This window comes from Belonocnema kinseyi, chromosome 10 (assembly GCF_010883055.1).
Source record: "Belonocnema kinseyi isolate 2016_QV_RU_SX_M_011 chromosome 10, B_treatae_v1, whole genome shotgun sequence".
NCBI lineage: Eukaryota > Metazoa > Arthropoda > Insecta > Hymenoptera > Cynipidae > Belonocnema > Belonocnema kinseyi.
This window is the reverse complement of record NC_046666.1, coordinates 4030321-4043439: the sequence shown is the minus strand read 5'-3', so window position 1 is coordinate 4043439 and position 13119 is coordinate 4030321. Positions and strand designations below refer to the sequence as shown.

Here is a 13119-nt window from a genome sequence, read left to right as displayed (position 1 = left end):
TTTACAATGGTAGATTCATTAGTTTGAAATGTTTTTAGTTTAAAATTAATGTGTATAATAGAAAATTATACAATTTTTAATGCGTTTAAATATTTTTAATTTCAATGATTCAAAATTATTTAATTTAGAAAATATAAAATAAAAAACAATTAAATATTATAGAATCAATTAAAGATTCTTCAATTTTAAATCAACGAAAAACAAAAAAAAAACACGAATAGTGAGCACAAACGAAGAAGCTTGATTCAATATTAATTTCAAATACTTTAAATTCAGAACAGTTCTAATCCTTGGAATGCCTTAATTTTATACCTAATTATTCAATATTTAAATTAAACATTTTATCAGGCAGAAAAGTCTTAATGTTTTTATTTTCATAATTTAAAAAAAAAACATTTTACCCGATATACTTTAAGAAAAAAATGTTCCCTCTTTTTTCTTGTTTTAAAAGAGCTCCTTTTCCTAATTTAATTATTAAAATTGAAAATGAAAATTTGTTAATTGCAGCAAGGAAGTGACGAAGATACAGAAGACAATGGTTCTGAATGCGTGATATGCATGTGTGATGTCCGAGACACATTAATTTTACCTTGTAGGCATTTATGTTTATGTAACGGATGCGCGGATTCACTTAGGTATCAAGCAAATAATTGTCCGATTTGTCGAGCTCCCTTCAGAGCCCTTTTGCAAATCAAGGCACTTCAAAAAGCATCCGGTTCGATTATAACGAACCCACCTTTACCAGAGGTTCGTAACAATTTATATAATTATATTTCATTTTTAATTTAATAAGATCCTAATTTAATTTTAAAAAGGCATGCGATTCAATGAAACTTTTTACAGAAACATTAGAAATTTCGCATTTTCAACTAAATAGATTAATTTTTAACCAAACAGTTGAATTTTCAATCTAGGAGATCAATTTTTTCAGGGAGAAGATTATTTTCTTACAAAAAAAAAATGAAGAATTTTCAAGAAAATAGTGGAATGTTTACTAAAATAGTTACATTTTTAACGAAAGAGATAAAATTTCAACTAAAATTGTAAATCTGCAACGAAAAAAATTAATTTTTAATCAAATATTTTTATTTTTTAAATAAGTAGCTCAATTTTTAAACAAAAAAGATCAATTTTTAACGAAATTGTTGATTCCTTAGACAAAAAAATTAATTTTTTATTTATGTAGAATTGAACGAGTTAAAATTTTACCAATAATTTCAATTCGTGAATTAAAATTAAAATTAGTAAAGAAAATTACTGTTTGAAATTTATAGAAATTTTTAACAAAATAGTTGAATTTTTTACCAAATAGATGAATTTTCAATCAAGACAATTAATTTTCTACCAAAAGAGATGAATTTTCAAACCAAAAAAACGAATATCAGACAAAGTATTGAAAATTTCCGCCGAAAAATAACAAAAATGTCAACCATATTCTTGAATTTGCAAGCCAAAATGACGAATTTTATACAGAATAGTCGAATTTTCTACCAGAAAATATGAATGTTAAAAAAAATGTTTTTTTTTAACCATACAGTTCAATTTTCAACCAACTAAATTAATTTTCTACCAAAAAAAGATCAATTTTAGACAAAATACATGAATGTTCAACTCAATAGTTGATTTTTCAACTAGAAAAGATAAATTTTTATTTAAAAATATCAATTTTCAACCAAAACTGGAATATTTACGTTTTCAGTTAAACAAAATTAATTTTCTACAAAAAAAAAAGGATTTTGAACGAAGTAGTTAACTTTTTCAACCAAGGAGATGAAATTTCAATTTATATGATGAATCTTTAACTGTAATAATTAAATTTCTAGTATGAAAAAGTAACTTATTACGAAAAAAAAAATTTTTCAACAAAATAATTACATTTTAGACAAAAGATCAATTTTCAAGTAAAATTATGAGGTCTTCCAAAAAAATGATTTAAAAAAAAATATTTTATCCAAAAAATCTTTTAATTTAAAATCAGAAATAGTTAGATTCATCAGAAAATATGAATTTTCAAGAAGATTTTTGAATTTTCAAGTTAAAAGACAAATTTTCTACAAAGCAGATATATTTTAAAAAAAAAGTTAATTTTTAGAAAAATATGTAAACTTTCTACCAAAATAGTGAAATTTTCAACAAAAAAAAAACATTTTTCAACAAAAGAGTTGAGTTTTTACCAAAAAGAATTAATTTTTAATAAAATTGATGAATTTTCAACCAAACAATAAATTTTCAGCTAAACTAATTATAAATAATAATAAATATTCAACTCGAGAAAAAAAAGTTCAATAAAGTAGTTAAACTTTAAAAAAATCAGTTGCATTTTCAACCAAGAAAACTGTATTCTTACCAAAAACGACAAATTTTTCTACAAAATAAATTCAGTTAAAAAAATTAATTTTCAATATAATAAAAACAAACATTTAACAGAATAGTTTAGTTTTCAGCCAAGAAATAAATTTTCAATTATAATCAAGTTGTTTAATTTTCAAATAAAAAAAAAATCTCAATGAAAAATGGAACAATTGATATTTTATCGAAAAAAATTTTCAATTTAAAATCAGAAACAGATTCATCAGAAAATATGAATTTTCAACATAATTTTTTAATTTTCAAGTTAAAAGACGAATTTTCTACAAAAAAGTTAATTTTCTTAAAAATATTTTAACTTTCTACCAAAATAGTTAAATTTTCAATTAAAAAAACAAATTTTCAACAAAAGAGTTGAGCTTTTACCAAAAAAATGACTTTTTAACAAAATGGATGAATTTTCAACCAAACAATAATTTTTCAGGTAAATAATTATTAATACTTAAAAATATTCAACTCAAGAAAAAAAATAATTTTCAATTAAGTTTTTTTAACTTTACAAAAATCAGTTGCATTTTCAATTAAGAAAATTGTATTCCAACCAGAAACGACGAATTTTTTACAAAATAAATAAATTTTCCACGGAATTGTTCAATTTTCAACTAAGAAAGACATTTTCAAATAAAATTTTGAGTCCTCCATCGAAAGAAATTAAGTTTTATTAAACTAGTTTAACGTTATCAAGTTTAAATTTAAAATCATTTAAAAGCATTTACATTTAAAAAAAAAATTATTTTCAGAAAAATATGTGAACTTTCTACCAAAATAGTGAAGTTTTCAACACAAAAAACAATTTTCCAATGAAAGATTCGAGTTTTGACCAAAAAGAATGACTTTTTAACAAAATTGATGAATTTTCAACCGAACAATAAATTTGCAGATATAATAATAAAAAAAATAATTATAAATATTCAACTCAAGAAAAAAAATAATTTTCACGGAATTTTTCAATTTTCAACCAAAATTATTCGTTTTCTACCAAAAAGATGAATTAAAAAAAAAATGACATACAATTTCTACGAAATAGTTGAATTTTGAACTACAAAATATATTTTTGAAAACAAAAACGCTCTAGTTAAATTTTCAGTTAAAAAAATTAATTTTTAATATGATGAAAACAATTTTTTAACAAAATAGTTCAATTTTCAAACAAGAAAGAAATTTGTAACTAAAATGCTGAATCCTCCATCGAAAGAAATGAATTTTTATCAAACTAGTTTAACTTTTAATCAAGTAGTTGAAATTTCAAATAAAAAAGACAAATTCTCAATGAAAAATGGAATAATTGATATTTCGACCAAAAATTATCTTAATTTTAAATCAATAACAGGTAATTTCAGCTAAAAAATTATCATTTTTCAACAAAATTGTTAAATTCGCGAGTTAAAAAGACGAATTTTCTACAAAGCAGTTTTATTTTTTAACAAAACGAGTTAATTTTTTTAAAAATTGGTGAATTTTCTAAGAAAATTGTGGATTTTTCAGCCGGATAGTACATTTTCAGGTAAAAAAATTATTTTTTTTAAATAATAATAACGAGTTTTCAACGAAGTAGTTAAATTTTCTGCCGAGGAGATGAATTTTCAACTGAAATTATGAATCTGCGACAAAAAAATTAGTTTTTAAGAAAGTTGTTCAACTTTTAACCAGCCAGTTATATTTTTAACCAAGAAAACTGGTTTTCTACCAAAAACGACAAATTTTTCTACAGAATACATCAATTTTTTACTTAATAGTTAAATTTTGAACTAAAATGATTTGTTGTTTTTTACCAAAAAGACGAATTTTTAAAAAAATACATACAATTTCTACGAAATAGTTGAATTATCAGCTAAAAAAGATATATTTTAAACAAAAAATGGACTAGTGAAATTTTCAGTTAGAAAAATTAATTTTTAATGTAATGAAAACAGATTTTTAACAAAATAGTTCAATTTTCAACCAAGAAATAAATTTTCAACTAAAATGATGAATCCTCCATCGAAATAAATAAATGTTTATCAAACTAGTTTAACTTTTAATCAAGTAGTAGAATTTACAATTAAAAAAGCGGATTAATTGATATTTTGACAGAAAATATATATTTTTTAAATCAATAACAATTAATTTCATCAAAAAATACAAATTTTCAACAAAATTGTTAAATTTCGAAAATTTAACAATTTTCCGTGACTGAATTTGAGCTATTAATCAATTATTTTCACGCATAAATTAGTAGGCTTTACTGATTTATCAATTTAAAAAAGCTGACTCACAGCTAGAATTCAACCGCGGATTTAAATTAGCAAAGAAAATTATGTTTAAAAATTATAGAGAACCAATCACTTACATTTTTAACACAAAACAAAAATTAAATGTCTATCAAAAGAGATGAATTTTCAATAAAAAAAACAGGAGTTTTCAAGAAAATATTTGAATTTTCAATCAAATATTTCAAGCTTCAACAAAATAGTTGAATTTTTTACCAAACAGCTGAATTTCCAAACAAGAAGATTAATTTTATATAAAAAGGGATGATTTTTCAAACTAAAAAGACGAATACTAAACAAAGTATTAAAATTTTTCCGCCAAGAAATAAAAAAAATGTCACAAATTGTTTAATTTTTTAGCCAAAATGACGAATTTCATACAGAAGAGTCAAAATTTTTCTACCCGAAAATATGAATAAAAAAAATGTTAACTTTTAACTAAACAGTTAAAATTTCAATTAACTAAATTAATTGTCTGTCAAGGAGACTAACTTTTTGCTAAAAAAGTCGAATTTTAGATAAAATACTTGAATTTTCAAAAAATAGTTAGTTTTTCAAATAGAAAAGATCAATTTTGATTAAAAATATTAATTTTTAACAAAAAATAAAAATATTTGTTCGGTTTAAGTATCAAATATTAGATTTTTCGTTGAGAATAAGTTTCTTTTTTTTGGTTGAAACATCAACTATTATTACATTTTTTTTAAAGAATTAATTCTTTTTGTTTGAAAATTCAACTACCTGCTTGAAAATTAAACTGTTTTTTTTTTAATATATTTTTTTTTTTTGGTGGAGGATTCAACATTTTAGTCGAAAATTCATTTGGTTAAAAATGATAATTTTTATAAAAAATTCATATTTTTGGGTTAAAAACGGTTTGAAAATTCATTTATTTTTGTAGAAATTTTACCTTTTTTGGCTGCTGGACCGGGAAACTCGGAAAACCGCGAAATGGCCGAGAATTTTATGAGACCAGGGAAAACCGGGAAATGACAGTGAATTTATTTTTTGACCGGAAATTTTACAAAATTTTTAGAATAAAAATGTTGTCCAACTTTGATTTCAACCGTTCTTTAAAAAATTATTGTTCAAATTTTGTTTTTTATAAATGATTATATCATTCAGTTTAGAATGCTTAATTCGAAAATCTTTCACTTTAAAAATTTTCCATTTTAGATTTTTAATTTTTAAAAGCTTATACTTAAATGTAAAGAATTTTTTAATTCTTTAAATTAAGTTCCAAAAATATAAATTCACGTTAACATTTTCAATTCTCTAAATTAAAGAATCAAGCAATGAACTTTAAAATTGTTCAAAATAATATTATTTTAAGTAATTTTAAGCTAGACACATTAAAAATTGAAAAATAATTTTTTTAACATAACAGTTCTTAAATTATTTTTATTTTGGATAGTCTAGGTATCCTTTAAAAGCTTTAAAATTGTATTTCAAAATCTTGAAAAATCTACAAGTGGTTTAAAATTTTTCCAAATTCAAAATAATTTTTGAATTTTGTTTCGGAACTTTTAAATATATTTCAAAATGAATTGAATTTTTTCTATAACTTTTAGAAAATCATGCAAAATAAAAAAAAAGAATAAAAAACTCTCTTAAGATTCTTAGGAAAATTGAAAATGATTTTTCACTTTGAAAAATTATTGTAACAGAAAATTTAAGAAGATTTTAAAAGATTAAAAAAATTATCAAAAAAGAACATGGACGATTTTAAGGATTTTTTTTTAATTTGCAGGATTTTCAAATCTGTAGGAAAATGTCGATTAATTTTAAAATATATTTAGAAGTTTTGAAAAAAATGTTAACACGCTTCGTTTAAATTACTTGAAATAATTTCAAGTTTTTAATTAATTTTGAATCTTTTCAAAACTTTTATTTATCTCTCAAAATTACTCAAATTTTTCTACAAATGTGTTCAATTGTTATTTTAAATTTTTTTAAATAATTGATTTATTTATACTTACAGTTGATAAAATTAAAATTTTTTTATCAAAAATTTTCAACTTCAAATGTTTTTAATTTTTAATTCTTTAAATCTTCAAAATTGCATTATAATTACACTAAATAATATAATAATTGATAAAAATAACAATTTAACAAATTATTTAAAAAATTTTGTAAAATTTCCGGTCAAAAAATACATTCACTGCCATTTCACGGTTTTCTCCGCTCTCATAAAATTCCCGGTTTTTCAGGTTTCCCGGTCCAGCGGCCACCCTGAAATTTAGAAAGAGCCAGACGGAATTTTAGCTATGAATTAGCTACTTTGATTTACTGTTTAATTTTATTTGGTTGAAAATTTAACTATTTTGTTGAAAATTCGTTTTTTTTTTTAATTGCAACAGTTTCGTTCTCTATATATTTGAATATAATTATTGTAAAAAGATAAACTATTTTGTTAAAAATTCATGTTTTTTGGTTCATGATTCATCATTTCAGTTGAAAATTTATCTCTTCAGTTGTTAACGTATCAATTTTTTTAATAATTGAAAAATATTAATGAAAATTCATCTTTTTTATCAAAAAATTCATCTTCTTGTTTGAAAATTGATTTTATTTAGTAAATATTAACTATTAATATATTAATTAAATTTATATTATTAATGAAATCATATTTAAAATATTAATTTTATCATAAATTTGTAATAAAACAATTATTTTTGGTAAAAAAGGAAATAATGTATTTATTAATATATAAATTCTTGCTTCAATTCGTTCAATTCAACTGTATGGATAAAAATTCATCTATTTTCTTGAATTTGTAATATTTTTACCTAAAATAAAAGTGAAATGATTCATTAATTAGAATTTTTAAACCCTTTATTTTAAAATTGTAATTTTTAGGGAAGCTGTGAGAATATTCCATCAGGTTACGAAGCCGTTTCACTAATTGAAGCTTTAAACGGACCCTATACACCAAGAGCAACCGTTCTTCCCTCAGAATCTCCAGATACTCCAGACACTGACACAGCGAGTGCGATTCAAGCAGCAGAAGTTCTGAATCGGTAATTTTTATTCAAAAATTATAAATTAAAGTCCCACCGAGTATCTAGCGATTTTTTGTAGATGAAAATTTATATTTTCGGTAGGTATAAAACCTACCTGACCTTTTTTAGTTCAAACTTTAACAATTTGGATATAAATTTGTCTTTTTTAATTGAAAATTCATTTATTTAATTAAAAATTCACATATTTTGTTTAAAAAAGACGACTCTTGTATAAAATCGACTTTTTTTTAAGAAAATGATTTTTTTTCTTCGAAAGTTAATCTCACTGTTTAAAAATTGTTCTTTTTTTAGGTTGAAAATTCATGATATTCTTTTGTGAAAAATTAAATTTTTTATTAAAGATTAATCAATTTAATTAAAAATTCATTTCTTTGTTGGAAAAATGATTATTTAATTTTTGGTTAAAAAATTATCTTTTACATTTGAAAAAACGCATTGATTTTCTAAACATAAAACCTAATTATAAAAGTATTTGGTTGATAATTTATCTTTTTTAGTAAGAATTATTATTTTTTCTTTTTTGAAAGTCGAACTATTTATGTTGGGGATTCATTGTTTTAGTTTATTTTAGTGAAAAATATTTTATTGACAAATATTTTTATACCTTTTTTTTGTGGCAAATTAATTTTTTAAATTGAAAATTCACCTATTTAATTTTTGTTTGAGAATTGTTATTTTTTATTACAAAACTCCCATAATTAGTTGAAAATTGGGATTTTTTAGTTAAAAATTCATTCATTTGGTTGAAAAATCGTAGTTTTGGTAGAAAATTAATATTTTGTTTGAAAGATTTAACATTTTTATTTGAAAATTCCTTTTTTTAAAATAAAAAACGGACTTTTCCAGTTTAAATTTAATCGTTTTAGTTGAAAATTCATCACTTTTGTTAAAATTGTGTCTTTTTTGTGGAGAATTAATTTTTTTACTTGAGAATTTAATTTTTGTTTGAGAATTAATATTTTTTAATACAAAATTAGAATATTCAGTTAAAAATTCGACTTTTTTAGTTGAAAATTCATTAATTTGGTTGAAAAATCGTATTTTTTGGTAGAAAATTAATATTTTGTTTGAAAGATTTATCATTTTGGTTGAAAATTCCTCTTTTTTGATAAAAATGCGACTATTCCAGTTGAAACTTAATAATTTTAGTTGAAAATTCATCACTTTTCTTTAAATTGTGTCTTTTTTTGTAGTAAATTAATTTTTTTTTTAACTGAAAATTTACCTATTATATTTTTGTTTAAGAGTTAATAATTTTTAGATCAAAAATTCAAATATTCAGTTGAAAATTGGACTTTTTTAGTTCAAGATTTATTATTTTAGTTGAAAATTCATCACTTTTGTTTAAATTGTGTCTTTTTTGTGGAAAATTAATTTTCTTAACTGAAAGTTTACCTATTTAATTTTTATTGCAGAATTAATATTTTTTAATAAAAAATTCCAATATTCAGTTGCAAATTGGACTTTTTTAGATAGGAAAAAATCAGGGAATTTTGAAAATGAAGTTTTACGGCCTTTATGAATAATCTTTCGTATTAATTTTTTTACGTGAAAAATTACTTATTTAATTTTTGTTTGAGAATTAATATTTTTTAATACAAAATTCCAATATTCAGTTGAAAATTGGACTTTTTTAGGTAGGAAGAAATGAGGGAATTTTGAAAATGAAGTTTTGCGGCCTTTATGAAAAGTCTTTCGTATTAATTTTTTTACTTGAAAATTTACCTAATTAATTTTTGTTTGAGAATTAATTTTTTTTCTAATAAAAAATGTAAATATTCAATTGAAAATTGGACTTTTTTAGGTAGGAAGAAATCAGGGAATATTTGAAAATTTGACTATTTTAAGTAGGAAAAAATCAGGGATTTTTTTTTTGTAAGAAATTAATTTTTCTAACTGTAAATTTACCTATTTAATTTTTGTTTGTGAATTAAAATGTTTTAATACAAAATTACAATATTCAGTTGAAAATTGGACTTTTTAATATGAAAATGCATTAATTTGGTTGAAAAATCGTTGTTTTTTTGTAGAAAATGAACATTTTTTTAAAACATGAGCTATTTTGTTAAAAATTCAACTTTCAAAGTTCAAGATTTATCATTTCTGTTGAAAATGTCTCTTTTTTAATTACAAATGCGACTATTCCATTTAAAATCCAATGATTTTAGTTGAAAATTCATCAATTTTGTTTAAATTGTGTCTTTTTTTGTAAGAAATTAATTTTGTTAACTGTAAATTTACCTGTTTAACTTTTGTTTAAGAATTAAAATTTTTTAATATAAAATTCCAATTTTCAGTTTGAGAATTATTTTTTTTCTAATAAAAAATTAAAATATTCAGTTGAAAATTGGACTTTTTTAGGTAGGAAGAAATCAGGGAATATTTTAAAATTTGACTATTTTAAGTAGGAAAAAATCAGGGAATTTTTTTTTTTTGTAAGAAATTAATTTTTCTAACTGTAAATTTACCTATTTAATTTTTGTTTGAGAATTAATATTTTTAAATACAAAATTCCAATATTTAGTTAAAAATTGCACTTTTTTAGATGATAATTCATTAGTTTGGTGGAAAAATCATATTTTTAGGTAGAAAATTAATATTTTTGTTTGAAACATGAGCTTTTTTTTAAATTCAACTTTTACAGTTCAAGATTTATCATTTTAGTGGAAAATGTCTCTTTTTTTATAAAAATGCGACTATTCCATTTAAAATCCAATGATTTTAGTTGCAAATTCATCACTTTTGTTTAAATTGCGTCTTTTTTTTGTGAGAGATGAATTTTTTACTTGAAAATTTACCTATTTAATTTTTGTTGAAGAATTAAAATTTTTTAATAGAAAATTCCAATATTCAGTTGAAAATTGGACTTTTTTAGTTCAAGATTGATTATTTTAGTTGAAAATTCATCACTTTTGTTTAAATTGTGTCTTTTTTTGTGGAAAGTTAATTTTTTTAACTGAAAGTTCACCTATTTATTTTTTATTTCAGAATTAATATTTTTTAATAAAAAATTCCAATATTCAGCTGAAAATTGGACTTTTTTGGTAGGAAAAATCAGGGAATTTTGAAAATGAAGTTTTGCGGCCTTGAAAAATCTTTCGTATTAATTTTTTTACTTGAAAATTTACCTATTTAATTTTTGTTTGAGAATTAATTTTTTTCTAATACAAAATTAAAATATTCAGTTGAAAATTGGACTTTTTTAGGTAGGAAAAAATCAGGGAATATTTGAAAATTGGACTATTTTAAGCGGGAAAAAATCAGGGAATTTTGAAAATGAAGTTTTTAGGCCTTTCTGAAAAATCTTTCGTATTAATTTTTTTACTTGTTAATTTACCTAGTTAATTCTTGTTTGAGAATTGATATTCTTAATACAAAATTCTAATATTCAGTTAAAAATTGGACTTTTTTAGTTTAAAATGCATTAATTTGGTTAAAAAATCGTATTTTTTGTAGAAAATTAATATTTTTGTTTGAAACATGAGCTATTTTTTGTCTAAATTCAACTTTTACAGTTCAAGATTTATCATTTTAGTTGAAAATTCATCTTTTTTGATAAAAATAAGACTATTCCAGTTGAAACTCAATGATTTTAGTTGAAAATTCATTACTTTGGTTGAAAAATCGTATGTTTTGTTGGAAAATTAACATATTTTTTTGAAACATGCAACTTTTACAGTTCAATATTGAAAATTCATCACTTTTGTTTAAATTGTATCTTTTTTTGTGGAAAATTAATTTTTTTAACTGAAAGTTTACCTATTTAATTTTTATTTGAGAATTAATATTTTTTAATACAAAATTCCAATATTCAGTTGAAAATTGCACTTTTTTTGTTGAAAATTCTAAAATTTGGTTGAAAAATCGTATTTTTTGTAGAAAATTAATATATTTTATGGAAATATGAGATATTTGGTTAAAAATTTAACTTTTACAGTTCAAGATTTATCATTTTAGTTGAAAATTCATCACTTTTGTTTAAATTGTGTCTTTTTTTGTGGAAAGTTAATTTTTTAACTGAAAGTTTACCTATTTATTTTTTATTTCAGAATTAATATTTTTTAATAAAAAATTCCAATATTCAGTTGCAAATTGGACTTTTTTAGGTAGGAAAAAATCAGGGCATTTTGAAAATAAAGTTTTACGGCCTTTTTGAAAAGTCTTTTGTATTAATTGTTTTACTTGAAAATTTACCTATTTAGTTTTTGTTTGAGAATTATTTTTTTTTTTCTAATAAAAAATTAAAATATTCAGTTGAAAATTGGAATTTTCTTAGGTTGGAAAAAATAAGGGAATTTTGAAAATTAAGTTTTACGGCCATTATAAAAAATCTTTCGTATTAATTTTTTTACTTGAAAATTTACCTATTTAATTTTTGTTTGAGAATTAATTTTTTTCTAATAAAAATTTAAATATTCAGTTGAAAATTGGATTTTTTTAGGTAGGAAAAAATCAGGGAATTTTTGAAAATTGGACTATTTTAAGTAGGAAAAAATCAGGGAATTTTTTTTTGTAAGAAATTAATTTTTCTAACTGTAAATTTACCTATTTAATTTTTGTTTGAGAATTAAAATTTTTTAATACAAAATTACAATATTCAGTTGAAAATTGGACTTTTTAATTTGAAAATGCATTAATTTGGTTGAAAAATCGTTTTTTTTTTTGTAGAAAACTAACATTTTTTTTTAAAACATGAGCTATTTTGTTAAAAATTCAACTTTCAAAGTTCAAGATTTATCATTTTTGTTGAAAATGTCTCTTTTTTTAATTACAAATGCGACTATTTCATTTAAAATCCAATGATTTTAGTTGAAAATTCATCAATTTTGTTTAAATTGTTTCTTTTTTGTGGAAAATTAATTTTTTTAACTGAAAGTTTACCTATTTCATTTTTATTTCAGAATTAATATGTTTTAATAAAAAATTCCAATATTCAGTTGCAAATTGGACTTTTTTAAGTGGCATAAAATCAGGGAATTTTGAAAATTGGACTATTTTAAGCGGGAAAAAATCGGAGCATTTTGAAAATGAAGTTTTACGGCCTTTTTGAAAAGTCTTTTGTATTAATTGTTTTACTTGAAAATTTACCTATTTAATTTTTGTTTGAGAATTAATTTTTTTCTAATAAAAAATTTAAATATTCAGTTCAAAATTGGATTTTTTTTAGGTTGGAAACAATAAGGGAATTTTGAAAATTAAGTTTTGCGGCTATTATGAAAAATCTTTCGTATTAATTTTTTTACTTCAAAATTTACCTATTTAATTTTTGTTTGAGAATTAATTTTTTTCTAATAAAAAATTTAAATATTCAGTTCAAAATTGGATTTTTTAGGTAGGAAAAAATCAGGGAATTTTTGAAAATTGGACTATTTTAAGTAGGAAAAAATCAGGGCATTTTGAATATGAAGTCTTGCGGCCTTTATGAAAAGTCTTTTGTATTAATTTTTTTGCTTGAAAATTTACCTATTTAGTTTTTGTTT

General features: G+C 21.3%; 1 protein-coding gene across 1 annotated transcript in view; it reads left to right on the top strand.

The window, feature by feature from the left end:
- LOC117182285 (E3 ubiquitin ligase Rnf157) overlaps nt 1–13119 on the top strand; it is a 45209-nt gene that overhangs the window by 25150 nt on the left and 6940 nt on the right. The window contains exons 6-7 of the mRNA XM_033375407.1: nt 508–747; nt 7476–7636. Coding sequence (XP_033231298.1) covers nt 508–747; nt 7476–7636 — 401 coding nt within the window. The remainder of the gene's footprint in view (nt 1–507; nt 748–7475; nt 7637–13119) is intronic.